Source organism: Bos indicus, chromosome 13 (assembly GCF_029378745.1).
Source record: "Bos indicus isolate NIAB-ARS_2022 breed Sahiwal x Tharparkar chromosome 13, NIAB-ARS_B.indTharparkar_mat_pri_1.0, whole genome shotgun sequence".
Taxonomy (NCBI): Eukaryota; Metazoa; Chordata; class Mammalia; order Artiodactyla; family Bovidae; genus Bos; species Bos indicus.
In genome coordinates, this window is record NC_091772.1 from 38,387,342 (window position 1) to 38,414,655 (window position 27,314).

The following is a 27,314-nucleotide window of genomic DNA, read 5'->3' on the forward strand; positions in this document are numbered from 1 at the left end:
TGAGAACCCTGACCCTGTGAGCCGGGAGGGATGGAGGGTGGCATCCACCTGAGTGGTTTGATTAGTCGGCACGACGATGAAGCCACGAGAACATCAACCTCGGAGGGACTGGAGGAGGGGGAGGTGGAGGGGGAGACCCTGTTGATCGTGGAGTCGGAGGACCAGGCATCTGTGGACTTGTCTCACGACCATAGCGGGGACTCCCTCAACAGTGACGAAGGGGATGTGTCGTGGATGGAGGAGCAGCTGTCCTACTTCTGCGACAAGTGCCAGAAGTGGATCCCAGCCAGTAAGGAGCTTCTCCTTTCCTTTGCTCTGTCAGTTCCTGTGGGAAGATGTGTTTTCCTAACCTGTGAAAGAAACAGGAATGTGAAGTAGATCTAAATAAAAAGATAACTCTTTGATTTATTACTAGTTTAGTTGCTTAACTGCAGGCTTATATAAAACATAGACACATTTGTCCTAATAAATATGACTGCCAACCTCTGTCACTTTGTTAAATTAACGTTCTTGATTGCCACCCAGTAAAAATTAGAAATTCTGTGTGACTTAAAGAATCAGCTGCATTTTTCTATCAGGGTCACATTATTGTGGATTTGCAACCAAATTCTAGGCCCAGCATAGAGCTGAAGTTCAGACTTATAACTCAGGTAATATTTAACCTACATGGAAAACAGCTGCGATAGTTTGCTGATAGAAGGAATTAGCAGATTAGAAATGTGTTGTGCCTGTTTCTAGTGTTTTCTTCTTGCTGGCTTCCTTGATCTGCTGGTAGATCTGCTAGTAGATGCACACACACCCCCCAGGAGGTCCTTTGCCAGGCATCAGGGCAGTTACCGAAGCAGGGCTTTCCCGTTAGATGGAGACTGGTAAAGACACATGTATCGGAGGAGTACTCTGTGTACTGGAACCTGTAACCAAGTCAGAGAAATTTAGATATATGTGTGTATGTGTATTTTTTGTTGTGAACTGGGTCATTTTCTGGTATGTGGAGATGTTTTTAAGATGGATTCAGCTGTTCAGATTCCTAATTACTATTTAATAAAGTAACACCATTTTCACAGAAAGCAAACCTAAAATTTACTACCTATAAGCTAGTTTTGGGGGCTTCCCAGGTGGCTCAGGAGTAAAGAATCCACCTGCCACTGCAGGAGACATGGGTTTAATCCCTAGGTCAAGTAGATCCCCTGGAGTAGGAAATGGCAGCCCATTCTAGTTATCTTGCCTGGAAAATACCACGGAAAGAGGAGCCTGACGGGGCTATAGTCCGTGAGGTCACAAAGAGTTGGACACGACTGAGCACATACAAGTATGCGTGCGCAGAGGCACGCACATGTGCACTAGCTAGTTTTTGCTCTTGAGCTGTCTCTGCTTGTAGATCCAGGGTTCTGGATGGCTGGGTGGCTCTCTCCTGTCCTCACTGTAAACCGCCCTTCCTGCTGGGCACCTGCAACTGCTCCAGCCTCTCCTTCATGTCCTCCTCTCCCCACAGATAATCCCCGCAGAGCTCTGTAGCCAGGGTGACCTTTTCATTCTCCACGAGCAGGTCTTTCTTTTCCCTGGGACTTTGCACATGTGAATTTCCTTTGTGGAACATGTGTGTCTTTGCAGCCTCTATCCTCCCTACACCCCCAGCACCTTTTTACACCTGTCAATTCTAAGCATCCTTCAGGCCCCAGTGCCCCCACTTTTTCCAGCTCTCCTGTCTTCCTAGTGTAGATTGGCATCTCTTTTATGTGCCCTCATGTTGCCCTACTGAGCACATCACATTCCACTCCAGGGGTCTTCATGTCTCCCAGAGCTTCAGCATCTCCTGGGGAACTTCAGAAAATGCCCTACATCTAGAGGTTGATTAACTGTGTGTGGGACAAGCCCAGGGATATTAAAACAAACAGCTTCTTGGGTGGTTCTGATACACAGGATGGAGAGCAGCTGTGGTGCTGTTACCTGCTTGCCCGCCCTGTGCCCCTCGCAGCAGCTATAAGCCTCTGAGGGCGCTCAGCGCATCTGCCCTGGGCATCCTGTTCCCAGTTCCTAGCCAAATGGCACAGTGGGAGCTCAGATATTTCTTAAAGGGTATGTAAGGAGACCTCTTGTAGGAGTCAGGAATGTTAACAGTTGGAACAGCCAGTGAGGATAACCGTACCTGTCTTCTCAATGTCTTCTGAAAGTCAGGGAACCACGGATCTATCTTACTGGGCATGCACTTGATAGTAGAAGAATAACCTTCCGACTTGGGTTGGCTGAAAGAAAAATGGAAGACGGCCTGGGAAACTTGGAAAATGGTTGGTAAACTGATTAAACCTTTGGTTACTTTGTTCTAATGATGTATCTTTTTGTTTTCCTCCTAGGTCAGCTGAGGGAACAGCTCAGTTACCTTAAGGGCGATAATTTTTTTAGGTTTACCTGTTCTGATTGCTCAGAAGATGGCAAGGAGCAGTATGAGAGGCTGAAGCTGACATGGCAGCAAGTGAGTAAAACCTCTAGAGTTTGTGAGGTTGGTCTGCCCCAGATTTATTGGAGTAAGTGTCTAGAGAATGAGGAACTTACATATGAGCTTTTGAGTTGTTTTGAGGGTCACTTTTTCACAATGAAAATCATACAGAATATGTGGAGAAAAGAGTTCTTAGTAAAATTACTCACTGCCAACTTAGCACACTGGGTTTGAGATTCTTGAAAATCTCACCCACACAGTTTCATTTATATATAATACCAAATTTCTGATTTTAATCAAAGAGGTTCACATTTTTCTGGCAGCTGTTTTTAGAAAAATAAAACCATTCTAAAAAATGTGAAGATGGTGAATCACTACACTACAGCTGAAAACAATACAATTCTGAAAGCAACTGTGCTTCAATTTAAAAAAAGTGAAGTTGGCCAACCTAACCCTGCCCAACTATTGCCTGAATAGTATCTTATAACTGATCTCCAGGTTGTGTTAATTTTGGGGGGTTTGTTTTTATATTAATATGTTTATAGCAAGGCACCAATGGTATATGCAGCCTTTTAAGTTCTAAAAATTATGAATTAAACATCACTTACTTGTGGCTCAGCTGGTAAAGCTGGTAAAGGTCTCTCGCCTGCAATGCGGGAGACCTGGGTTCCATCCCTGGGTTGGGAAGATCCCCTGGCAGAGGGAAAGGCTACCCACTCCAGTATTCTGGCCTGGAGAATTCCATGGACTTTATAATCCATGGGGTCGCAAAGAGTTGGACATGACTGAGTGACTTTCACTTTCATTTTCACTCGGTTTTTATGTTTGTTCTTTCAACAAATGCCGAGTGCATACCATGCACCAGGCACTGTTCTAGGCCTGGAGAGTAGAGTCTAGTCGAGACTAGCTAATTCTCATCCAGCTCTTTCTTTTCTATGGTGAATGAGACAGCCAAGACAGCCCCAGGCAGCTGACTTTCTGGACATTTGTTTTAGATGATAAGCAGACAAATACATAGGTTAATTATCCCTAGCACTTTTTGCTATGAGGGGAAATAAACAGGATAATCAGAAGGTGATTTTGTTATACCGTCTAAGTCACTTATGGTGTCCTTATAGATTGTAGTTGTGTTTGCAGCCTGGGACTGTCATCTTAATTATTGTTGCTTTTATTAGGACATCTAATGAAATCTGTCAGTGGTGGTTTTAGGGAGCGTTTTTTGACTTGCCTGAAAATATGTGAGTAGAAAATGAAGCTTGTACTGAGGATGTTTACAGTCTAATGAATATTATAACTGGTATTGTTTTTTTTTTTCCAAAGCATACATAGAATACTTTGTCTTGGCAAGATCAGATTAATATTACCATTATTCTGATGTGTGCACATATAGGCAGATTTGGAATTATGGAAGGACTCTCTTCTTAGATTCTCTGTCCCCTTTTCAGTTTCATTGACCCAAAATTAATCATCATTTTTATAAGGATGAAAACATGGTTTTGAATAACATGTATAGATTTTTGTCCATTTATGACTACAAAACTTTCTTTAGATGAGAAGAGAAATGTCTGAAAGGACCGTCACCGAAAATGTTAAAAAAGATGATTTCTTGATGGTGGATTTAAAATGATTTTTACTTCCTTTTTTGTTCTTTTCTCTTCTATACAGTGTGTTATTTATATTTCAAGAAAGTACTTCCCCATTTGGGGCTGTGAATGCATTACCTGTGAAATACATGGTTGGGCCAGATGCAGTGGAGCTGGGGGTGTCATGCTCTCTGAGGATAAACAGGGCAGCCAGGCCCGTCAGGTCTCTATCCCTCGTCCATGCCAGTTTCATCTCGGGAGAAGTTGGCCATGGCTGAGAAAGGCTAAACCCAGAGTAGATGGTACCTCACATTGTCTTCAGTTCTGAAATTCTGATAGTCTCTTGTTTCTGCCTCTGAAGGGCTTAGAAAGTGTATGTGCAGGGGTGATGCTCAGAATATTTAGTAAAGGTCAGCACTGTCTGTCAGCAACACCAGATGGAGCAGCCCCTGGGGCCTCCTGATGCCTGTGGTTAACACAGCATTTAGTGCTGCCTTTGAGTGATGGAGGGGGCGGGCATGGGGGTGCTTAGGACAGTCCTTACTCTTCACCAGCTCAGCCACACAGCAGCCTGGCGTTGGTGACATGTGAGGAGCAAGTGCACGTGATTACAAGGCTAAGTGATGCTCATCTGTGGAAAGCAAACAGGAAGTAGAATTCTGTACTGAAGATTCTCCAGGGTGTTATCCTTCCCCTCCCCTGATGCCCACTCAAACAGCAAACGTTCTTCCTGTTGGTACTTTTCTCCCAACCTGTGCACTTGTGTTCCAGGTGGTCGTGCTGGCGATGTACAACTTGTCCCTGGAAGGCAGCGGGAGGCAGGGCTATTTCCGGTGGAAGGAAGACATCTGTGCCTTTATTGAGAAACACTGGACTTTTCTACTAGGAAATAGGTAATGTGACTTTTAAAAGTCTTATCCTTGAATGAAGATGTAAAGAGCAAAATACATGCGACTTAAGACAGCCTAATGCAAGCCTTTAGAGCTTTAGCGTATACACTTGAGGCAGTTCCTAAAAATTTTTTAATCCAGAAGATGATTTCACTTTAAGTTAACAATCTCAGCAGAGGTGGGTATAATTACCAGCATAGATATAAGTGTAGGTTTCCATACTTCTTACCCTACATCCAGGGGAAACTACTGGTTTCTACTGAGCAGGAAGATGTTTGAACAGATTCTTAGACTGTTGAAAAACAGAGTTTGATTAAATGAAGCTGCATAATAGCTGGGTAGGTGACTAATTTGAGGACAGAGGACTATTATGTCCTTTTAGAGTCAGTGCCTTATAGGAGGTCAGAAGAAGAGAAATAATGGCAGTTATTGACTGGACTCATTGAAGTTGCTCTTCATTAATTACTAGTGTTTGTCTTTATTAGCTCTGGAAGGTAGAAACCATTGTGTACTTTTTGGCATTCATAACACTTTGCCAGGTCTAGGCAGATTTACATGCATGTGGTTTATTCATTTGTTACTCTTTTTTAAAAAAATTTACCTATTTATTTATTATTTTTGGCTATGCTGGGTCTTTGTTGCTGCATAGGTTCTCTCTAGTTGTGGTGACCAGGGGCTATTCTCTAGTTTCAATGCGTGGGCTTCTCATTGAGGTGGCTTCTCTTGCTGCGAAGCACAGGTTCTAGGGCACACAGGCTTCAGTAGTTGTGGTTCCTGGGTTCTAGAGCATAGGCTCAGTAGTCCTGAGCGTAGTTGCTTTGTCACGGGGGACCTTCCTGGACCAGAGATCGAACCTGTACCTCCTGCATTGGCAGGTGGATTCCTCATCACTGAGCCATCAGGGAAGCTCCATATTGCTATTTTTAAAATGGATAAGTGACAAGGACCTACTGCTGTATAGCACAGGAAACTCTGCTCAATATTCTATAACAACCTAGTTGGGAAAAGAATTTGAAAAAGGATAGATACATGTATATGCATAACTGAATCACTTTATACCTGAAATTAATACAACATTGTTAATCAACTGTACTCAAATATAAAAAGTTAAAAAAATAGATACAGACACTTTGGAGATCTGACTTAATATGAAGTATATTGCATTCCCTGGAAGATGGTACCTGTATATTCTGAGCAATATGTTTTGGGTGCTCAGTTGCTCGGTCGTGTCTGACTCTTTGTGACCTGATGCACTGTAGCCTGCCAGGCTCCTCTGTCCATGGAATTTTCCAGGGGAGAATATTGGAGTGGGTTGCCATTTCCTACTCCGCATTTGTTACTCTTTTTCATCATGATGCTTTGAGTTTGCCCCTCCTTTGTGACCCACTCCTTGGGTCATCAGATGTAGGGATGCCGGGCCACAGACATCCAGACCAGACGTTGAAGCTGAAGGTACATGTGCATCGAGCAAGATTTTCATTGCTCTCAGGGATTTAGCAAGTTGGCAGTTGCATTGGTGGATTGTTTGAGACTGTGATTGTTAGTTGCCTTCTGAAGTTCTGGCTGAGATGCACGAATCCTGCAGATTTGGGGCAATATGGACACGATAAAGGTGGGCACAGGGAGTTTGTGCCTGTCCTCGCCCATGTCCTCAGATGCCAAGAAGTCACAGCTGTGCCAGAGTTGCTGCGGGATCGGGGAGGGTGACCGTCTGCAGGCTGCCATGAGGAGAAATAGATTCAGTGCCTTTTTACAAAAGGAGCTATTTTTGTTCTGGAGATATTTAGTGGTACTAAGAAAAGAACTGACAGTTTAACTGGTTCTTTTTCTTAAGGAAAGGAAATCTGTTGTCTTAGTTTAATTATATAGGTCTATTTATGGAACTTAATACACCCCATTTGTAAGGGGCAGGGAAGGGAAAAAACTGATCAAATTAGATCTTGGCAGGTTTTCATGGTCAGTGCTGTTCTACTTGGTGGATTGTCCTCTAGAAGAAGCTGGACCATAAATTACAGTCCATTTGGTCAATTTTAGCTCTGAGTACAGTAGTGTCTAATGACCTCACATCCTTCAGCCCAGTGACAGACAGCCACACACGCCTTCCAGGAGCAGCTTGGCACAGTGTGGGGTCTGGATGCACACACAGGACCGTGTCCTCCAATCATATCTGTGCTCTGATCTCCCGCTGCTGCTTCTGATCACAGAAGTGCTGACAAAGGGGTAAGCAGCCTTTGTCATTGCACCTCCCCGCACTGTTGCAGGCCCCGCCTCTCTGGCTGGATTGACTTTAAAGGAACTTAAGGGCTGGCACCTTCTTCCCCACCTTCACTTTCCTCTTTGTCCCTCTTTTGGAGCCAGACATTGAAGACTGAAGATGTTCGAAAGCAACCATCTATACAGGGGCGATTAGTCTCCATGCATGCCCAGGGGAAGGCACAGGCTTAGACGTGAGCCAAGAGGACCTTGAGTTTTCAGTCCAGCTGATTTCTGGCACAGAGACAGCTTGCAGCCATCATGTCCAGTGAACCCTGGGGAAAGAAGAAAGACTGACGTCCAAATGTCGGATGTTTGTTTTCAACAGACAAACCCTAAGGAATACACAGAGCCAGAAAGTATGACCCATTTGAAGGGAAAAAATAAACCCGAAACTATCCCTGAAGAAGGACTAATGGTGGAGTTACTAGTCAAAGACTTTAGAACAGCTTAGGGATGCCCAGAGAACTAAAGGAAGAGGTGGGAAACATCAGGCAGCAAGGTATGAATGAAACAGAAATACCATCAAAGAGATGGAAGTCCTAAGTAAATAAAAAAGAAGTTCTGGAGCTGAGAAGTACAATAACTGAAATGGGAAATTCACTAGAGGGATTTGAAGCCAAATAGGACAATGGGAAGAAAAATGAACAGAGCTCCAGAGACCTCTGGAGTAGGTTCCCCTTGTTAGACCTCTGGGTGGGGGTCTGGAAGTTTCAAAACCAGGTGAGATGGTAGCAGAAGAGAGGTACTCTGGGGCCAGAGGCTGGGGGTCACTCTCCCATCTCAGTGCTTAGGCCCTTTACAGTCTTTTTGGTTTTTTTTTGTGGAATTCTTTTGGTTTGTCTGTATTTGTCTAGTATATCTCTGTTCTTAAGAATACCTTTCTCCTTTGCCTTTTCAGCAGTATTTTCCATTGTTAGACTGGCCTTTGTAATTAAAGACGATTCTTCAGGATTTCTGGTCACTGGTTTATGTTTTTGAGGTGGAAATAGAACACTTTCCTTATATGATAGACCAACTTTTTACAGGAACCTGAGTACTTGACATTTTGTGTGCTGTGCATGCTCAGTTGTGTCTAATTCTATGTGATCCCATGGACTGTAGCCCACCAGGATTTCCCAGCAAGAATGCTGGAGTGGATTGCCATTTCCTACTCCTAGGGGGTCTTCTTGACCCAGGGATCCAACCTGCGTCTGCTGCATTGGCAGGCAGATTCTTTACCGCTATACCACCTGGGAAGCCCCAGTTGACATTTTACATATTTAAAATTTTGGGTGTATACACTCTAGTGTAGTTATTTTTAAATGCTTGTTGTGTTTTGGTTGGGGGGTGGGGGATTTGGTTAGAGTTGATTATTCCCCTGAGGCTCGACTCTGTGTTTGTGGGACGTACCATATAGTTATATTCCTCCTCTGCTACGTGAAGGCAGGTAGCAGAATGAGGGATGCCTCCGACTCCGTGTGTAAAATGAACTACTTACCAGGGCTAAGGACTCTCCTGCTTGCTTTCCTGAGACTTGGTTTAACTGATACATAAATGCTGCTACTGCTGCTAAGTCGCTTCAGTCGTGTCCGACTCTGTGACCCCATAGACGACAGCCCACTAGGCTCCTCTGTCCCTGGGATTCTCCAGGCAAGAATGGAGTGGGTTGCCATTTCCTTTTCCCCATACATAAAAGCAGCTCAAGTTAAATAAAATTAGCCTGTTGTTGTTGTCTAGTTGCTAAGTTGTGTCAGACTCCATGGGCTGTAGCCCACCAGGATTTCCCAGGCAAGAATGCTGGAGTGGGTTACCATTCCCTGCTCTAGGGGATCTTCCCAACTGAAACTCTATAATCATGTGGATTCTGATAAGAAGTGTTTTATGAGCTCTGTTTTATGGCATTATTCCATTTAATCCTCTCAGCAGCCTTGCCAGTTTTATTATCCTGATTTTAAAGATGAAGAACCTGAGGCAGCTGTTAATAGAAGGGGTGGTGGAGACGGGATTTGAAGCCATACAGAACCCTGTGCCTCTCCCTTACCTGAAGAGCTCTGTTCCTTCAAAGAGGCAGGTTCCGTAGCCCATCCCAGACCTGGAGGCAGAGACTGCACCATCTAGGTAAGGAGAGAGTTGTAAAGCCAATAATTTTTAAATCCTCGGACTCTCAGGAAGAAGACTTCCACCTGGTGGAGCACGGTCGCTGGCTGCCTCAGCGTGGGGAGCCCCATGTACTTCCGCTCGGGAGCTCAGGAGTTCGGAGAACCAGGATGGTGGAAGCTCGTCCACAACAGGCCCCCAACGCTGAAACCCGAGGGAGAGAAGCTGTCCGCCTCCGCTCTGAAAGTGAAAGGTACTGTCATGAGCCCAGAAATGCCAGTGTAGACGACCTATTTTTACCAGGCAGGCACTGTGGCCTCCCTGGAGCTGCTCTGCTCCACAGTTTTCTTCTAACACAGGTTTTTATTCTGTAAATAAATAGTGTACAAAAATATTTTGTAACTTCCTAATCAAGGAATCCCCTAAACAGAGGAGCCTGGTGCACTACAGTCCATGGAGTCACAAAAGAGTCAGACATGACTTAGCAACTTTATAAATTTCCTTGGGTATCTAAAAGGTTGTCTATTTTCAGTAAGTTTTTTTTATGTTTTTAACCTTTTTAGTATGGAAAATGTTAAATATACAGATGTGAAGAGAGTCATGTAGTGAATCCCTTCACACTTTTGTCTTCACTTTAGCTGTTAACCCTGGAGATCTCCTTTAATGTCATTTATCTGGGCCCCTGGGTGCTTCTTCCCAGCCCCCCACCCATCCACACCCTTGGGTTATTCAGAAGCAACTTCCAGGTATCAGCAGTTCCTTCTTAAATATTTCATTATTAGCCATAAGGGTTCTTTCCTGTAACCTCACCTTAATGGCATTTTCTCACTTATAAAAAACTAACAGTAGCTCCTTACTGTCACATATTGATCTGATTTTTTTAATCTAAAATCGTTTTGATAATAAACTTATAACTTTTTAACAATGTAGCTGGGAATAAAACATATAATATTGAAGCTATAAAGTCTGAAAGTCCCTCTCCACCTCCTGCAGCTTAACTTCAGCGGGGCCACTGTTGTCTCTTGTGAGTGCTTTTAGAAGTCTTCTTTGTATATTTAAGCATTTTCTTAAAAAAAAAAAAAAAACTGGTTCATACTATATTACCTCTTCTCCAATTTTTCCACACTCACCAAGTATATCTTGGCCATCTTTCCATAGCAGTACATGTAGGTCTATCCTGTTCCTTTTATTTCATTGCATTTCACTGAGTAGCTGCATGATAACTAAACCATTACCCTGTTGATGCACATTTTGGTTATTTCTATCGTTTTTGTTATTTAAACAATACTTTAATACATTTGCCAATATTTTGTGATAAATTCCTGGAAATAGGTTATTGTATCAAAGGGCATATATTTATTCAAAATTTTAGTCATATTACCAAATTACCCTCCAAAAAGATGTGATAAACTTTATGCTCTACCAAAAAGACATGAAAATACCCTATTCCCCTGTGTTCTCTGAGCATTATCAAACTTTTAGTGTTAGTCACTCAGTCGTGTCCAGCTCTTTGTGACCCCATGGACTGTAGCCCTCCAGGCTCCTCTGTCCATGGAATTCTCCAGGCAAGAATACTGGAGTGAGTTGCCATTCCCTTCTCCAGGGGATCTTCCCAATGCAGGCACTGAACCCAGGCCTCTTGCATTGCAGGTTCTTTATCATCCCTAAGCCATCCCAGTTTCTAAACTTTTAACCTTTACCAGTTCCAGTAAGTGAAAGTCCGTGTGGAAAGTGTTTGTATTTACATTATAATTCCTTTTTCCTGGTTAAGAGAAATCTTAATCTTAGTTCAGGGCATTCATTGAACATTTCTCTTTCTATGGTAGTAGATTCACAATAAGTTAGTAAAAGTAGCTAGTGCTGAATCGGTATTTAAAAATTTAGATCTTTTGTTCTTCACCAGCAGCCTCCAAACCAACTTTAGATCCCATCATCACTGTTGAGGGACTTAGAAAGAGAGCGAGTCGGAATCCTGTGGAATCTGCCATGGAACTGAAAGAGAAAAGATCACGGACTCAGGAAGCCAAGGATATCAGGAGAGCCCAGAAAGAGGCGGCTGGCTTTGCTGACCGGAGCAGCTCTTCCACACCTGTCAAATTCATCAGCCGAGGCCGCAGGCCTGACGTGATTCTCGAGAAAGGAGAAGTCATCGACTTTTCGTCCCTGAGCTCCTCGGACCGCACTCCGCTCACGAGCCCATCGCCCTCACCATCCCTGGACTTCTCCGCCCCAGGGACCCCGGCCTCTCACTCAGCCACGCCCAGCCTGCTTTCGGAAGCTGACCTCATTCCGGATGTGATGCCGCCACAGGCCTTGTTTCATGGTGAGCCGTTGTTCTGGGGTCTCAGGGCCTGTGTGGCCCTTGGGGCGGTGAGTGTGCTTTCCCTGGGGGGCGGTGGGGCCACATTTCCTCACTTACTTTCTGTTTCTCACAGATGACGATGAGATGGAAGGAGACGGTGTCATAGACCCTGGGATGGAGTACGTCCCGCCCCCTGCCGGTACGGCTGCCTCAGGGACAGGGCTCGGGGGCAGAAAGAAGGTCAGGGCCCCCGAGCAGATCAAGCAGGAGGTAGAGAGTGAGGAGGAGAAGCCCGACAGGATGGACATCGACAGTGAGGACACAGACTCCAACACGTCCTTGCAGATGAGGGCTCGAGAGAAGAGGAAACCTGTACTGGAGAAGGACCGGAAGCCCAAGGGGCCCAAGTTCACCCCCGTGAGCATCTATGAGGAGAAGCTGCTCCTCAGGCGGCTGGAGGCCTGTCCTGGGGCCGTGGCCATGACCCCTGAGGCCCGGCGACTGAAGCGGAAGCTGATCGTCCGGCAGGCAAAGAGGGACCGGGGGCTGCCACTCTTTGACCTGGATCAGGTCGTGAACGCTGCGCTCCTGTTAGTGGACGGAATTTACGGGGCCAAAGATGGAGGAGTTTCCAGGCTTCCAGCTGGACAGGCCACGTACAGGACGACCTGTCAGGACTTTAGAATCCTTGACCGGTACCAGGTGGGTGTTGTCTCACTCTTCAACTCCTGGGACTGTGGCTCCCTGGTGCGTTCTGGAGAGTGGAAGAACAGTGAAGGGAGAAGTGCAAAGACGACTGGGCTGTGTTTATTTTAATTGTCCAGCGTGAACATTCCTGAATACATCTGAGTTTGGGTTTCTGTTTTCCTTTTGGGTATTCTAGACAGAACCTAGACATTCTCTGCATATCTCTTAGTCTCCGAGGGTGGCTACTCATGTTCTGGGTTGTAGCTTTGACTGGCAGGTTTGTGGAGGATGTACAGTGTGCCAGTGTACCAGACGCTGAGCTGAGCAGGAGTGAAGGTGTGGTTTCATTTGTGTAGTTAGGAGACACCCTGCAGGAAGAGCAGCGAGTCGGCGTGGTGTCCGCCTGGCCGGAGGACACTAGTGTGTGAGCGCTCCAGGGACAGGTGATTGCGCCACAAGTGCCAGAACTCCACCCTCCCATGGCAGGAGCCAGCCAGTCTCTCTCCTGTGTCTTGCTGGCATTGCTGCTAACCATTCCTTAACTAATTTTGCTACTCTGATGGCTATAAAATGAAGTCGTGTTTTTTTTGTTTGTTTTTTGGATGCATTTCTTTGATTACAGGTGAAGTTAGAACATTCTCCTGTTTCCTGGTTGTTTGTGCTTTGCTTGTCTGGACTGTTTGCATGTTTCCTGTCTTCTTCTGTGGTGGGCTGGTCTTCTACCTGTCTTCTCTGGACACTGGTGGGGTGTGGACTTTGCTGCTGGTATTCTGGTTACCCAGCACTGCGCTGCATGTGGGGCTGTTCTTCCCGGTGCTGGGCCTTTCCCTATGGGCCTTTCTATTTGAAATGCTCTTTCTTGAGTTCTGGAATTTCCTGGCATCTATTTCTGTCTGTTCGGAGCACTCCTGTTATTTGGCTGTTGGACCCTCTTAACCAGAGGTGTGCAAGCCTTTTCTCTGAGGGGTCAGAGAGTAAGTAGCTGTAACTTCGCTACCCAGCTCTGCTGTGTGGTGTGAGGGCAGCATACACGACTGATGAAAGGCATCACTGTGCGCCAGAAACAGTATGTACGAAAGCAGGCTGGATTCGGTCTCTGGGTTCTGTAGTTTCCAAAGACCTTCACTCCAGCTGGATCCCTGTAATTCTTTTCCTGTTTCTCCTTCCTGGGAAGCCGTAACCTGCCTGCATGCATCTTAGGAACCTTGTGAGGAGAGCCAGGGGCTGACCATGCAGTTGTTAAACTTCCCCTGAGTCTCCCTGTTTTCTGGACAGAACTTCTACCCTTGGCTGCATCAGAATCTCTCATTGGAGCCTCCAGAGAATCTGGTCTGCCCTGAAGGGAGAGGTGGTTTCTGTATGTGGATGGCAGAAGTGTCATTGGAGCTTTAATACCTCTTGACCCAAGAGACCCCTCAGTCTATGGCCCCCTGCCCGCCCTCAGCTTCACTTGGACCTGATGTCCTTGCTGACCTGAGACACTGGTTCTGGCCTGTCCTCACAGCCACCTTAGGTTTGGGCTCTCCTGGTCTTAGTCACTTGCCACTTATTCATATGCTTTTGTGCTGTCATCTGGTCACCTGTTCTTTGTTCCTTTTAATCACTATACTTAACTGTTAAAATTATGAAAGGCATCTTACCCATACAAGAACACATACAGGTATAGTTTAGAAGTTAATAAGATCAGTAAGAAACAGGGCATTAAAACCACCTTAATTCTGCAGCCTGCCCACTTCCCCAGAGGAAGCGACTCTTTGACTTTTAGTGTTAACCATTCCCTCTGCCTTTTTAAACTCTTTATCCATAAACAGTGTAGGAAGCATGGATGGAGCATGCTGCTATTAGATGAAGCCTTCCAGAAGAAGACAGGCTTAATGTGTTTTGCAGGTCACTGATGTAATTGTGTCCCCAAACGTGTGTATTTTCCTGACTCCTGGTGCCTGTGCATGTGACCTCACATGGAAATAGGGCCTTTGCAGATACAAGTAGTTAAGCTGAGGTTGCATGGGGCAAAGTGGGCCCTTAGCCCAGCATGACTGGTGTCCTCCCAAGAACAGGAGAACCACTGCCAAGTGACGGCCCAGGCAGTGGTTCGAGCGGTGTGTCTGCAGAGCTGAGGAGCACAGGCCTTGAGGCCACACCAAAAGCCGAGAGAAGGGCCTGGCATAGGTTGTCCCTTGGAGCCTCAGAGAGCACAGCCCTGCTGAGGGGTCTTACTGCTCCGCACGCAGCTTTTCAGTTCAGTTCAGTCGCTCAGTCGTGTCCGACTCTTTGCGACCCCATGAACCGCAGCACACCAGGCCTCCCTGTCCATCACCAATTCCTGGAGTCCACCCAAACCCATGTCCGTTGAGTCGGTGATGCCATCCAACCATCTCATCCTCTGTCGTCCTCTTCTCCTCCTGCCTTCAGTCTTTCCCAGCATCAGGGTCTTTTCAAATTAGTCAGCTCTTCACATCAGGTGGCCACAGTATTGGAGTTTCAGCTTCAACATCAGTCCTACCAATGAACACCCTTCTTTGGTGTTCATTGGTAGGACTGATCTTCTTTAGGATGGACTGGTTGGATCTCCTTGCTGTCCAAGGGACTCTCAAGTCTTCTCCAACACCACAGTTCAAAAGCATCAATTCTTCAGCACTCAGCTTTCTTTATTGTCCAACTCTCACATCCATACATGACTACTGGAAAAACCATAGCCTTGACTAGACGGACCTTTGTTGGCAAAGTAATGTCTCTGCTTTTTAATATGCTGTCTAGGTTGGTCATACCTTCCTTCCAAGGAATAAGCGTCTTAATTTCACGGCTGCAATCACCATCTGCAGTGATTTTGGATCCCAGAAAGGTAAAGTCAGCCACTGTTTCCACATCTATTTGCCATGAAGTGATGGGACCGGATGCCATGATCTTAGTTTTGTGAATGTTGAGCTTTAAGTCAACTTTTTCACTTTCCTCTTTCCCTTTCATCAAGAGGCTCTTTAGTTCTTCTTCACTTTCTGCCATAAAGATGGTGTCATCTTCATATCTGAGGTTATCGATATTTCTCCCAGCAATCTTGATTCCAGCTTGTGCTTTTACCTGCACCTTAGTTCTCTGCCTGCCTTATTCCTGGTGCCAGACAAAACTGGTGCTGCCAGTTGCATTGTAAGAGGATTCTGCAGTACAGGTTGGACTGGTTCTCACTTCACCCAAAGCCAGCTCTAGATTCTGGCTTGAAATCTCTTAATTTTAATCTATCTGCTTCCCAGTTACTGTGGTTTCTTCCGATCTTTTTGTTCTTGTGTATTTGTCTTTTATTTATTTATTTTTAAAGACTATTTCTATAGTTGTGGCGGGGTTTTGGGAAGAAGTAAAATTAAATGTTTGTGTTTCATCCCCCATCTTAACCTGGAATGTTAGTGTCACTTTAATACAGTTATATAGGGGAGCAGCCGTAAATGCGTTTGTTCAATCCACTTGCCTTCTTGTCCTCTGATCAGTATATTCGTAGCTGTAACTGTCCCTGTGATATTTTAGCCATTACTCATGACTTTTGAAATGATGTGACTTTTTTTATAGTTCAGTATTTAGTGTTTTGCAATTTTTGTTAACCTTTCCTCTTTAACTCAAGAGTTATTTAGTGCTAAATAACTCTTAGTTTTCAGATACATGAGAATTTTTATACTATCTTTTAGTAATTGATTTAATTTCTAATCAGATTATTTTGTAGTCAGAGAAAATAGTCTATGTGACGTTGATGCTTTTCTATAGAGAAAATTGTTCCATTTTTATTCTTTTTATAGGTCTTAACTTAAGACATGTATTTCTTTTTCTGTATTATTTTTTAAATATTACCATGTGATCCTCGCCCTACAAACAAAAAACTACCTCTGCCTGCTCTCCTTTTCCTTTTTTCCATTGTGTTGCTTATTTAGTCAACAATAAACCTCACTAAACTTAAACTTTTCATTCACTTCCCATCATTTCTTCCAGGTTAATTTCTTGCTGAAGCACTTTTTGTAACAGTTCTTAAAATGTGGTCTTTTTGAAGTTCAGAACATCCTCACTCTCACATTTCAATGATAGTATAGCTGGATATAAAATTGTCATTTTTTTTCCCCTGTTGACATTTAGCATCACCACTTCATCATCACCTCACTATCAGCTTGTTCCTGAAGCTGCGTTGTCATTCTTAACACTTGCTTCTTTATAGGTGGTCTTCTTTTATTCTCCTGTGCCCTGGAAGCTTTCACAGTTTTCTCTTTGTTTTTGATATTTATTTGTATTCACACACTTTAAGTGCTTTTGCTTTCATTTATCTTGCCTGGCACCTCTGCCCTTTTGTTACAGGTGACCGATAGACTTCTTAGCATTTGTCCTCCTCGTTCTGTGAGCTCCTTGGATCTGTGGTTTTGGTTTGGTGTCTGATTAACTTGGGGAAATCCTCAGCTGTTATCATTTCAGGTATTTCTTCTGTCCTGTGTGCTCCTCCTGCTATTCCCATTTTGCATATATTACACTTTTAGTAGTTACACCACAGTTTTCAGATATTCTTTTCCTTTCTGGGGGTGGGTAGGGGCTTTTTTTTCCTCTCGGCTTTTCAGTTTTGGCATTGGGTCTCAGCACTTGGCTTAGAGTATTCAGAAAACCATGTTGAAAACAGATGTGCTGTCATCCAGGCTCTGTTGTTCCATTTACAGAGCACAGGCTGTGTAGACGGAGCATAAATCAGACGGTGAGTGAGCACTGGCTTCAGCTTACCACCACCAGCTGCATTAGCCCCTCCTCATAAGAGAGTCAGCCTAAGAGAAAAAAAAAGTCAGCCTGTCCTTTGAAGCTTTGAAGCCTGAAGCCAGGCACTGACTTCTCCTCTCTACTTATTAAAGTCCTGGATGGCAGCTTCTTCCACTGGATGACTGTTCCATCTACATTGACATTCTGTGGTTTAGTGCAGCCACCTTCTGTCACTATCTCACCTAAGTCTTCTGTATGACCTGCCACAGCTTCTGCATCAGCACTTGCACTTCTCTCATGGAAACAGATGGCTTCTTGCCTTAAACCTCATAATCCTTAAACCTCTACAGGCCTCAGACTTTTCTTCTGCAGCTTCCTCACCTCTCAGCCTTTTTGGAATTGAAGGGAGTTAGGGCGTGGCTCTGGATTAGACAGTGACTTAAGACAGAGGAGGTCCCCGACACCAGGAGCAGGGAGATGACAGTACTGAACGAGCAGGGACTTTTCCTTCAAGTGAGTGCCATGGGGAGCGCGGTGGGAGGTGGACTGCACCTTTTGTGGAGGTGATGCTCCATGGTTCTGATCCTCAGGAGGAGCCCGTCCAGGAAGGTTTAGGGCAGGAAGGCCCCGAGGCAGGATTTCATTTGGCACGTGGGGTGGGAATGTCTTAATGGCAGAGGACCTGGCCAATGGGGTCGTGGATCCTGCAGGGCGTGGAACAGGAGTCTGTGTCTATTCTGAATGCACAGCTGGAAGCCATGTAGGAGTTTCAGACCAGGAAGGTGACTTTTATTACTTTTTAAAAGTAGGCTCTGGCCTTGTGTTCAGATGGATGGGGTGGCATGAGTGTGGCAGGGAGGAGCCCGGTAGGGGGCAGGGGTAGTTCATGGACCAGGCAGAAGCTAAGGATGGTTAACCTGGTGTGGAAGCCAGGGAGACAGATAAGGTGAGGACTGTGCATATCCGGGGGTCTCACAGACCTCACCTCCACATGCTGACTTGACGCTGTTCACAGGCTCAGTGGCTGGTGTTACCTGTTCTCAAGTTGCATACCACCCCAAAACTTAATAGCTTAAAACAATAACTATTTCTGAGTCTGTGGGTTGACTGGGTTCAGCTGGGTATTTTTCTACTTCATGAGCTGAAGGAAGGGGCACCCTGTGGCTCCACTTAGCTGGAGCTTGGTCCGCTAGAGCCTGTTTACATGTGGCCACCAGCCCTTCAGTGTCCCACCTGGGTACCACAGCAGCTGGACTCGAGGAGGAAGCCACCAGCTCCCTTATGGCCTGTGCTCAGAGGTCCCAGAGTGTTATTGCTTCTGCCATGTTCTGACCGGTCAGGCCTATGTCAGGCCTGCCAGGTTCCAGAGGAGGGGACATTGACTTCGTCTTTTGATACAGGAGATGGGTGTGCCTTCAGGCTCAGGAGGAAACGGGCTGTACTTGGAAACTGTGTACCCCAAGTTTGAATTTCACTTGAAAACTCAAAGTCCTGGCAGAATTTCAGAGTTGATTGGCCTCTGAAAGTTTTGGTGTCCAGTTTGGGGAAGTAATCAGAGCAAAATTATTAAGAAAGGAATTCATGCTCTTCTTCCAACAAAGTTATTTTCTAGCCCAAGAGCAAGCTGATTCTACAAAAACAACTCAGGTTTCTAAACTTCATCCAACCCCTGGCAAACCGCTTTGTAAATGTACTTTTTAATCTTCCGTCTGAGCTGTTTGCTATGAAACCTAATTGTCCGTGTTCTATTACGACATGACCGAGGGCCCTTGAGCAGCCCTGTGTGGAGAGCAGGCGTCTGCAGGCCTGTGGGGAGCAGGGACCATGTCCCCTCTACCCTCTGGTCAGTCCTCTCTGCTCACACTGAGGTGTAGGGATAATAATCTATGTCAGTCCTACTTTTGTGAGATTTACTCAGTAGAGACATATTGTAATAAATCCATATACACATGCAACAGTGATTTCTGCCATGGTAACAGAGACCCTTCATGAGACAGGAGCCGTGTATGTGTGTGTACATGTGTGTGTGACCCACCTGATGCTTGGACTGACTGATATTTGATGAACGGATTCAAGGTGCCTTATAGACAACATGAAACTTGGAGAAGCTATACATAACTTAAAACTTTTTAATTATTTTGCCTTTAAACTATTAAACTGCAATTAGGTTTTCATATCCAGTTTTATGCAAAGGTACTTATGAAGTTTTTATGAACCTTAAATTTTCCAGTTAAGTCCTGCAGAAAGACCTACTTTCTGCCACATAAAAATGTCCTAAGTACTACTCATCTGTAGAAATGAAACCAGCCCTTTGAGTAATTTTATTTTTGTATAACTGGCCTGTCTTTCTCACAGACTGCCTTGCCATCCAGGAAAGGATTCCGGCACCAGAGCACAAAGTTTCTGTACCGTTTGGTGGGATCGGAAGATACGGCTGTGGACCAGAGCATCGTCAGCCCATACACGTCTCGGATCCTGAAACCCTACATCAGGTACACAGAGGACAGCTGTGACACTGGGTGTGGCACGAGCAGTGGTGCTTGGGTTCTGAGCCAGCCCCAGCCTCCCCACGTCTGTGAACTGGCGTTGGCAAGGACCAGGCCTCTGCTCTGTGTCTAGTCTCGTCCTGAAACAATATACAGTGTGTTTCAACTGTATATTATTATAGAAAGGTTGGTCCCTTTGAAATAAATATACAGGGCAACTCTGAGATTTCATTCTGATTATTATACTTATTGTTTTATTTTAAATTGTACATAGTTAGTTGTCTGCAAAAGGAAACAAGGGGACGGTGGGGCCTGTCTGTGGACTGATGATGAATATCCCATGTAGGCAGCACCTGGACAGTGAGCTGACCAGAGAGTTCCCACCCCCACCCGCACTGGGCTGCACATGACTGACAGTTATCTCTGCCACCCCAGTCATGTGTCCTCCTGGCCCAGCCCCCCACGCTCCCCCTGGGCAGACCCATGGGTCAGCATACAAGCCTGCTCCTTGCCCCTGGGTCTCCGGATGTCCAGGCGGAGTTGGGCCTTCCTCCCCGGGCTCTGTCCTGGGTCAGAGGGTGGAATTAGAAAGCCGTTTCTGTTTCCACAGTCCATTCATTAAGGCTCACCAGCACTAGTGGACTTCCTGGCAGGTTCCACTAGGTCTTGTCTAACGAACGTTAGTAGAGATAATTTTAAGTGTCATACCAGAAGAATACTGTAGCTCTTAAGTCAGCTGACGTATAAAGTAGTGCAAATTAATTTAAAATTTTCAGCAGATCAAGGAGCATTGTGAATCAAATGGCTGGGAGTAATGGGTATTTTCCTTGTCTTCTGTGTGTTTCTTTTCTGGATTCTGGAGGCGTGATTATGAAACAAAGCCACCCAAACTGCAGCTGCTCTCCCAGATCCGCTCCCACCTGCACAGGGGGGACCCTCACTGGATGCCGGAGCCAGACGCCCCTCTTGATTACTGCTATGTCCGGCCAAATCACATCCCAACCATAAACTCCATGTGTCAGGAGTTCTTCTGGCCTGGTATGTTCTCCCTATTCAAGCTCAGCAGGTCCACCTTCTGTATCGTTCACTTCAGCAGTTTTTAAAACTAGTGTGTGTGTCATGTGACCCCAAAACCTTTACTCATATGGTTTCATTCAGTTTGTCTGCTCATATAGACAGTTTAAAATATGAACATCTCTTTCTCTCCTAAGATCAGGAAGAAGCGAGTAGTTCAGTTCAGTTGCTCAGTCGTGTCCGACTCTTTGCGACCCCATGAACCGCAGCACACCAGGCCTCCCTGTCCATCACCAACTCCCGGAGTCCACCCAAACCCATGTCTATCGAGTTGGTGATGCCATCCAGCCATCTCATCCTTTGTCGTCCCCTTCTCCTCCTGCCTTCAATCTTTCCCAGCATCAGGGTCTTTTCAAATGAGTCAGCTCTTCGCATCAGGTGGCCAAAGTATTGGAGTTTCAGCTTCAACATCAGTCCTTCCAGTGAACACCCAGGATTGATCTCCTTTGGGATGGACTGGTTGGATCTCCTTGCAGTCCAAGGGACTCTCAAGAGTCTTCTCCAATACCACAGTTCAAAAGCATCAATTCTTCGGCACTCAGCTTTCTTTATAGTCCAACTCTCACATCCATACATGACTACTGGAAAAACCATAGCCTTGACTAGACGGACCTTTGTTGGCAAAGTAATGTCTCTGCTTTTTAATATGCTGTCTAGGTTGGTCATACCTTCCTTCCAAGGAGTAAGCATCTTAATTTCACAGCTGCAGTCACCATCTGCAGTGATTTTGGAGCCCCGAAAAATAAAGTCAGCCACTGTTTCCACATCTATTTGCCATGAAGTGATGGGACCGGATGCCATGATCTTAGTTTTGTGAATGTTGAGCTTTAAGTCAACTTTTTCACTTTCCTCTTTCCCTTTCATCAAGAGGCTCTTTAGTTCTTCTTCACTTTCTGCCATAAGGATGGTGTCATCTTCATATCTGAGGTTATTGATATTTCTCCCAGCAATCTTGATTCCAGCTTGTGCTAACTCCAGCCCAGCGTTTCTCATGATGTACTCTGCATATAAGTTAAATAAGCAGGGTGACAATATACAGCCTTGACACACTCCTTTTCCTATTTGGAACCAGTCTGTTGTTCCATGTCCAGTTCTCACTGTTGCTTCCTGACCTGCATACAGATTTCTCAGGAGGTAGGTCAGGTGGTCTGGTATTTCCATCTCTTTAAGAATTTTCCACAGTATATTGTGATCCACACAGAAGTTAAAGCAATAAACAGTGCCGTTTGTTCCTCTTCCCTGTTTGTCTCTGGTTTCAGAAGAAATGGTTCACCCTGTTATCTCCCGCATGTATCGAGATCCCAGGCTGGTGGCTTGGATGTGTCTGGACACTTTTGATGTTTGCTTAATAATTCTGTGTGCTTTGTTTACTTAACTAGTCCTTGGTGTTAGTACAGCCAAAAGTTGTTTTTAAAAAGCCAAAAACCCCAATCACAGACTTTGAAAATAATAGACCCAATGCAATATATCATTTTATCAGCCTTACCACATTATATATAGTCTCTGAAGTCATCAATTAAAGGAACACTCTCTCATTGCTAAATGTATGTTCTTTGTGGCTCTGCTTTGAAATGTAAAGGAAACAATACGTCTTCTAGGGGCTGGATAAGATTTTGTCAGGATGTCAGTGCATGTAGTGGGGGGTGGGATGGGGCTGAAAGGAACGTTCTGGGAGTGTCTGTTTCTTCCTGTCCCTGCGCGAGGTGGCTTCCAAACAATAAGCGTGGAATTATGTGATATTTAACTCCTTTATTGTAAAAAGTGACATTTGTACCAAAGAGCTTGTCAGTGGTCTGTGTATGAGGTAAAGAACACGACAATTTGGGCGGTCTTAGATCTTCCCTTCAGGTCTGGGTATCTCTCATCTCACCTGAGGCAGATTCCCGAGGCACGGCATTGGGGTATGTGCCAGCTGGCGCACATGGCCCAGAGGCCAAGCTCAAAGCCAGGTGTGCCCACTTCCAGCCTGCGTGCTCTCTCCTATCCACCCTGTCCCACTTCCCTTCTTTAACATATGTACACAGACCAGATGATGCTAATTTTGGTATTTATGTGTGGCGTCTGCAGTGGTGTCTCTGTCTGCAGTCTGGGTGTTTTTAGCAGGCAGGTGCAGCTGAAGCACAGACTGAACAGCCTGCCGCTCACTCATCCCAGAGCCTGGGCTGACTGATCGCTTCTCTGCATAGGCGTCGACCTGTCCGAGTGCCTGCAGTACCCTGACTTCAGCGTCGTCGTCCTCTATAAGAAAGTCATCATCGCGTTCGGCTTCATGGTCCCCGACGTGAAGTACAACGAAGCTTATATTTCGTTTCTGTTTGTCCATCCTGACTGGAGGAGAGCGGGGATCGCAACTTTCATGATTTATCATCTGATTCAGGTATGTTGTCTCTGCTCACTGTCTGCCTACCTGCCCTGAAAGGCTTGGAGTGCGGACGGGGCCAGAGCCAGGCAACACCAGGTGAAGGGGAGCCAGCTCTGTTGTCCACAAGGTTATTTACACCTAGACAGAAGCCTCACCCCCAAAGAGGTCACTCCTCAGACCCAAGTTTCAAAGAAATCAGTTTGTGGACATGTGTAATAAATAAAATGAGGTGCGTACAGAGGTAAGAGCCTGCAACACTCAGACCGTCTTTTTTTTTTTAGTTAATTTTTATTTGGCTGCACCAGGTCTTTCTTGCAGCACGTGGGATCTTTGATCTTCATTGCAGAAGTCAAACTTTTAGTTGCAGCACATGGGAATCAAATTCCTGGTCATTCCCTCACCAGGAATCGAACCCGGGCACCCTGCATTGGTTGCGTGGAGTCTTAGCCACTGGACCACCTGGGAAGTCCGGGACCGTCCATCTTGTAACTGCTTCTGGTCTTGGAGTCACCACCGTGGTGACTCTGAGAAGTGGGGGTGAACATGTGATTTTTAGTTCTTAGGTATTTTTAAACATTTTAACAAAACCATTTATCAGGGATTTCCCTGGTGAACTAGTGATTAAGACTGCACTCCCAATGCAGGGGGTGCGGGTTCTGTCCCTGGTGGGGGAACTAGATCCCGCATGCCACCCAGCATGACCAAAACCAAAAAAACCTCATCCTATCAGCAGTAGGTATATTCTGTTATTGCCGCTTATTTGTAGTTTTACTGTCACTGTGTAAGCTGCTGTGAACCTTCTAAGTAATCCATCCTTTGATGTATCTGTATCACCTTTGAGGAAGATAGACCATATATTTATATACAAACACCAGAAGCACAGGCAAGGTTTTTTTTTTACCCCAGAATTCATCTGGTGACTTACTTGAAGCCATTCGGTATGGAGCACTGTGTGTCATGTAGGCAAGGTTCTTTTTAAATAGGAGTTGGTGATTGAATGTTTTTTCCCAGTTTTTAATGAAACTTGCTCAATAATTATCACATGTTGGTGTCTGTCCACCTTTGATGAGGCATCTTAGTATAGGAAGCCTTAAGGACGGGGTTGTAAAACCTCCAAGACTCATGAAGCCCACAATCTCAGCACCTCCTCACTAAAGAGCCAATTCTGAGTTTATGTAACTTCCGGTGCTCTCTTCTGTGTGGCTAAAGAATCTGAGAACCTGCCTAGCTGCAGTAGACAGACACCCCTCTTTTCCCCCACTGGATAAGGCTGGTGCTACGTGAAGAAACCTCAGTTCTGAGAAGTCTGGGAGTGCTGGGGCGGGGGAGGGGGGGGAGGGGGTCGTCTTTGGGATTCGGAATGTCCCTAGGGGATACCCAGCTTGTATAATTAAACAGAAGTCTTGAGGTTTCATACCCGGTCACATAACTTGACATCTTTCCTAGTAGGTCCAGGGGGAAGCGTTTATGATTGTCTTGCAGGATGACATCTAGTTTTTAAAAACAGAATGTCTGGTTTCATCCCTTGTTTCTTCAAGTTTGTCATAGTGTTTGGTATTGTTACGCTGGATATACTTAAATGTAACTGAATTATAAAACAGTTGGCAGTGAAATATCCCCAGTGGCTCTTTGCTCCAGAGAGGAAAAAACTGGATACAAACCAGGGTCCTTAAGGCTTCGTATACTAAGAGGCCTCATTAAAGGTGGACAGACACCAACATGTGGGAATTACTGAGCAAGTTCCATCAAAAACTGGGAAAAAACATTCAATCAGCTTACCGTCCACCTCCTCAGTCTGGAACGTTTCATCGAGGGTTTTGGCGGCGGCCAGCGGGCTTGGGTCCCCCGACGGGCGCTAGCTGGTGGGGCCGTGCCCCAGCCTCAGGCCGGACTCTTCCAGCCTCCATACCTGACTGCCTGCATGTCAGGGACTCTCTCCACCCACTCCTTTTCCCCGAGGCTCTCTCGTTCCCACTGTGTGCTTCTCCACTCTCTTGCAGACCTGCATGGGCAAGGACGTGACCCTGCACGTCTCTGCCAGCAACCCTGCCATGCTGCTCTACCAGAAGTTCGGGTTCAAGACGGAAGAGTACGTCTTAGACTTTTATGACAAGTATTACCCCCTGGAGAGCACGGAGTGTAAGCACGCCTTCTTTCTGCGTCTGCGACGCTGACATGAGCGCGGCTCCTCACGGGGCACAAGTGCTTGGAGGAGAGGGCTGACGTGAGTGCAGCTCCTCACGGGGCGCACATGCTTGGAGGAGAGGGCTGATGTGAGCGCAGCTCTTCATGGTGCACGTGCTTAGAGGAGAGGGCCAATAGGAGGCCCGGCAGCAGCACTCACCCATTGCAGGTTCTGAGCTCCGCGGAGCTGAGGGGCGTGGGCGGACGCGTGTGTGGTGACCCCCTGGTCAGCAGAGTCACTGGACAGGCCTTTGTCCGCACCTTGGACTCCCAAGGTCAGCCAAGACTGCCAGGTGTGCCGACTTCAGCCGAGAGCGCGTTCAGCCAGAAAGGCCTGAGCTGATCTTCCTGAGGAGAGATGTTCTGTCCCATTTAAAGTGAGCAGAGTGATTGTAGTCCAAGATCCCAGCTGTGTCCGCGAGGCCTTGCGCTGTCCTGGTGACGACCACATGCTGACCCAGCCTGTCCCAACCCGGCTGTGCTGTCCCCAGAGCGGGGCATGCGCTGACTTTGGTCACAGTGTCTGTGTGTGACGTTGCCTCACCTTTCTCCTGTGAGCATTTCCGGCTGGGGCCCTGGCCTGGGAGGCGAGAGCTCTTCTCCTGTCCTGTGAAGTGAGGTCAGTTTGGGGCTGGAGGAGCCGGGCAGCCTGCCATTTGACTGTGCCCCTGACGGAGGTGTGCGGTGATGGAGGGGTCAGCCATGGACAGACACACCTCGCGTCTGCCGGCCGAGGCTGTTGGCTGGCTTGTGGAGAGTGGAAGTAGACCATCAGTCAGGTGCTTTTGGATTTAGTAGAAATGCTTCCCACAGTATCAAATGTTCTCAAATAAAATATTTTCTTGTTACAACCTATGGCAGTCTAACCAGTTTGCTTTCCAACTCTCTTAAGAGCAGTAGTTCTTATTTTGTGGGTGGTTGGCTGGGTGGGTTGGGGGTGGGACATGATTCCCTTTGAGAAGGCAAAGAAAGCTCTGCATATGTAAAATTTTGCATCTGTGATCTTTGTACACCAGGACCTCTGTTCTGGAGTCTGTGCTTAGAGGGAGCTGGAATCCCTTTATTCAAGGGAAATGTGTGTGTCTCCCCCAAGGGAAAAGTCTGAGACTGTCCTGTCGCTTGTTTCTGATAACTGGGATGGGCTGCAGGGCTCCCCAGGCTCCTTTCCCCTCCCCCTACAAGACCCAGGCTGGATATATGGGGTCACTCAGGTACCAGGTTCCCCAGGACAACAATGATCAGCCTTCAAGAAATGGGTCTTCTGGAGGGAGGTTCAAGAGGGAGGGGACATATGTATACCTATGGCTGATTCATGTTGAAGTTTGACAGAAAACAACAAAATTCTGTAGAGCAGTTATCCTTCAATTAAAAAAATAAAAAAGGGGTCTTCTGGGCTCTTCTCACCCTCTTCCCTTTCAGAGAGTCAGCACCAGCATTTCCCCAGCCTGGCCTTCCAGGGACCCCCCCAGCAGACTGGGAGGGGCCAGCTGTCACCTGATGTGCACTTGGCCTTAAGGTATAGGTATTTAACAATACAGGTGTGTCATATTCTACTCTCTGAGTGTATCTGTTTTAATGCTTAAGTGACCTCCTCAGTCAGTCTCTCCCATCAGGAATCTTCCATAAATGTATTATCCTTATCCATCAGAGGGCAGACAGAATGAAAACCACAATCACAGAAAACTAATCAAACTGATCACATGGACCACAGCCTTATCTAACTCAATGAAACGGTGAGCCATGCTGTGTAGGGCCACCCAGTCCATGACAGACGGGTCATGGTGGAGAGTTCTGAGAAAAGGTAGTCCACCGGAGAAGGGAATGGCAAACCGTATTCTTGCCTTGAGAACTCCACGAACAGCATGAAAAGGCACAAAGATAGGAAGGACACTGAAAGATGAACTCCCCAAGTCGGTAGGTGCCCAATATGCTGCTGGAGATCGGTGGAGAACTAACTCCAGAAAGAATGAAAAGACAGTGCCAAAGCAAAAATAACACCCAATTGTGGATGTGACTGGTGATGGAAGTACAGTCTGATGCTGTAAAGAGCGATATTGCATAGGAACCTGGAATGTTAGGTCCTTGAATCAAGGTAAATTAGTAGTGGTCAAGCAGAGGATGGCAAGAGTGAACATCGATATTTTAGGAATCAGTGAACTAAAATGGACTGGAATGGGCGAATTTAACTCAGATGACCATTATACATACTACTGTGGGAGGAGAAGGGGACAACTGAGGATGAGATGGTTGGATGGCATCACTGACTCAAT

At 46.0% G+C, this 27,314-nt stretch overlaps 1 protein-coding gene across 2 annotated transcripts; it reads left to right on the forward strand.

The window, feature by feature from the left end:
- The first annotated feature begins 30 nt into the window (after positions 1-30).
- Positions 31-25,899, forward strand: KAT14 (lysine acetyltransferase 14). Of its 2 annotated transcripts, none has more exons than XM_019973221.2 (10): positions 31-289; positions 2,352-2,470; positions 4,789-4,910; positions 9,311-9,492; positions 11,143-11,562; positions 11,675-12,243; positions 19,294-19,430; positions 20,287-20,462; positions 22,685-22,875; positions 24,861-25,899. In XM_019973221.2, the coding sequence occupies exons 1-10, from the start codon at positions 31-33 to the stop codon at positions 25,032-25,034; spliced, it is 2,349 nt and encodes a 782-aa protein (XP_019828780.2). In that variant the 3' UTR covers positions 25,035-25,899. The 2 variants fall into 2 exon arrangements, with proteins under 2 accessions (XP_019828780.2, XP_019828781.2); XM_019973222.2 differs by having other exon boundaries at positions 11,146-11,562.
- The last annotated feature ends 1,415 nt before the right edge of the window (positions 25,900-27,314 follow it).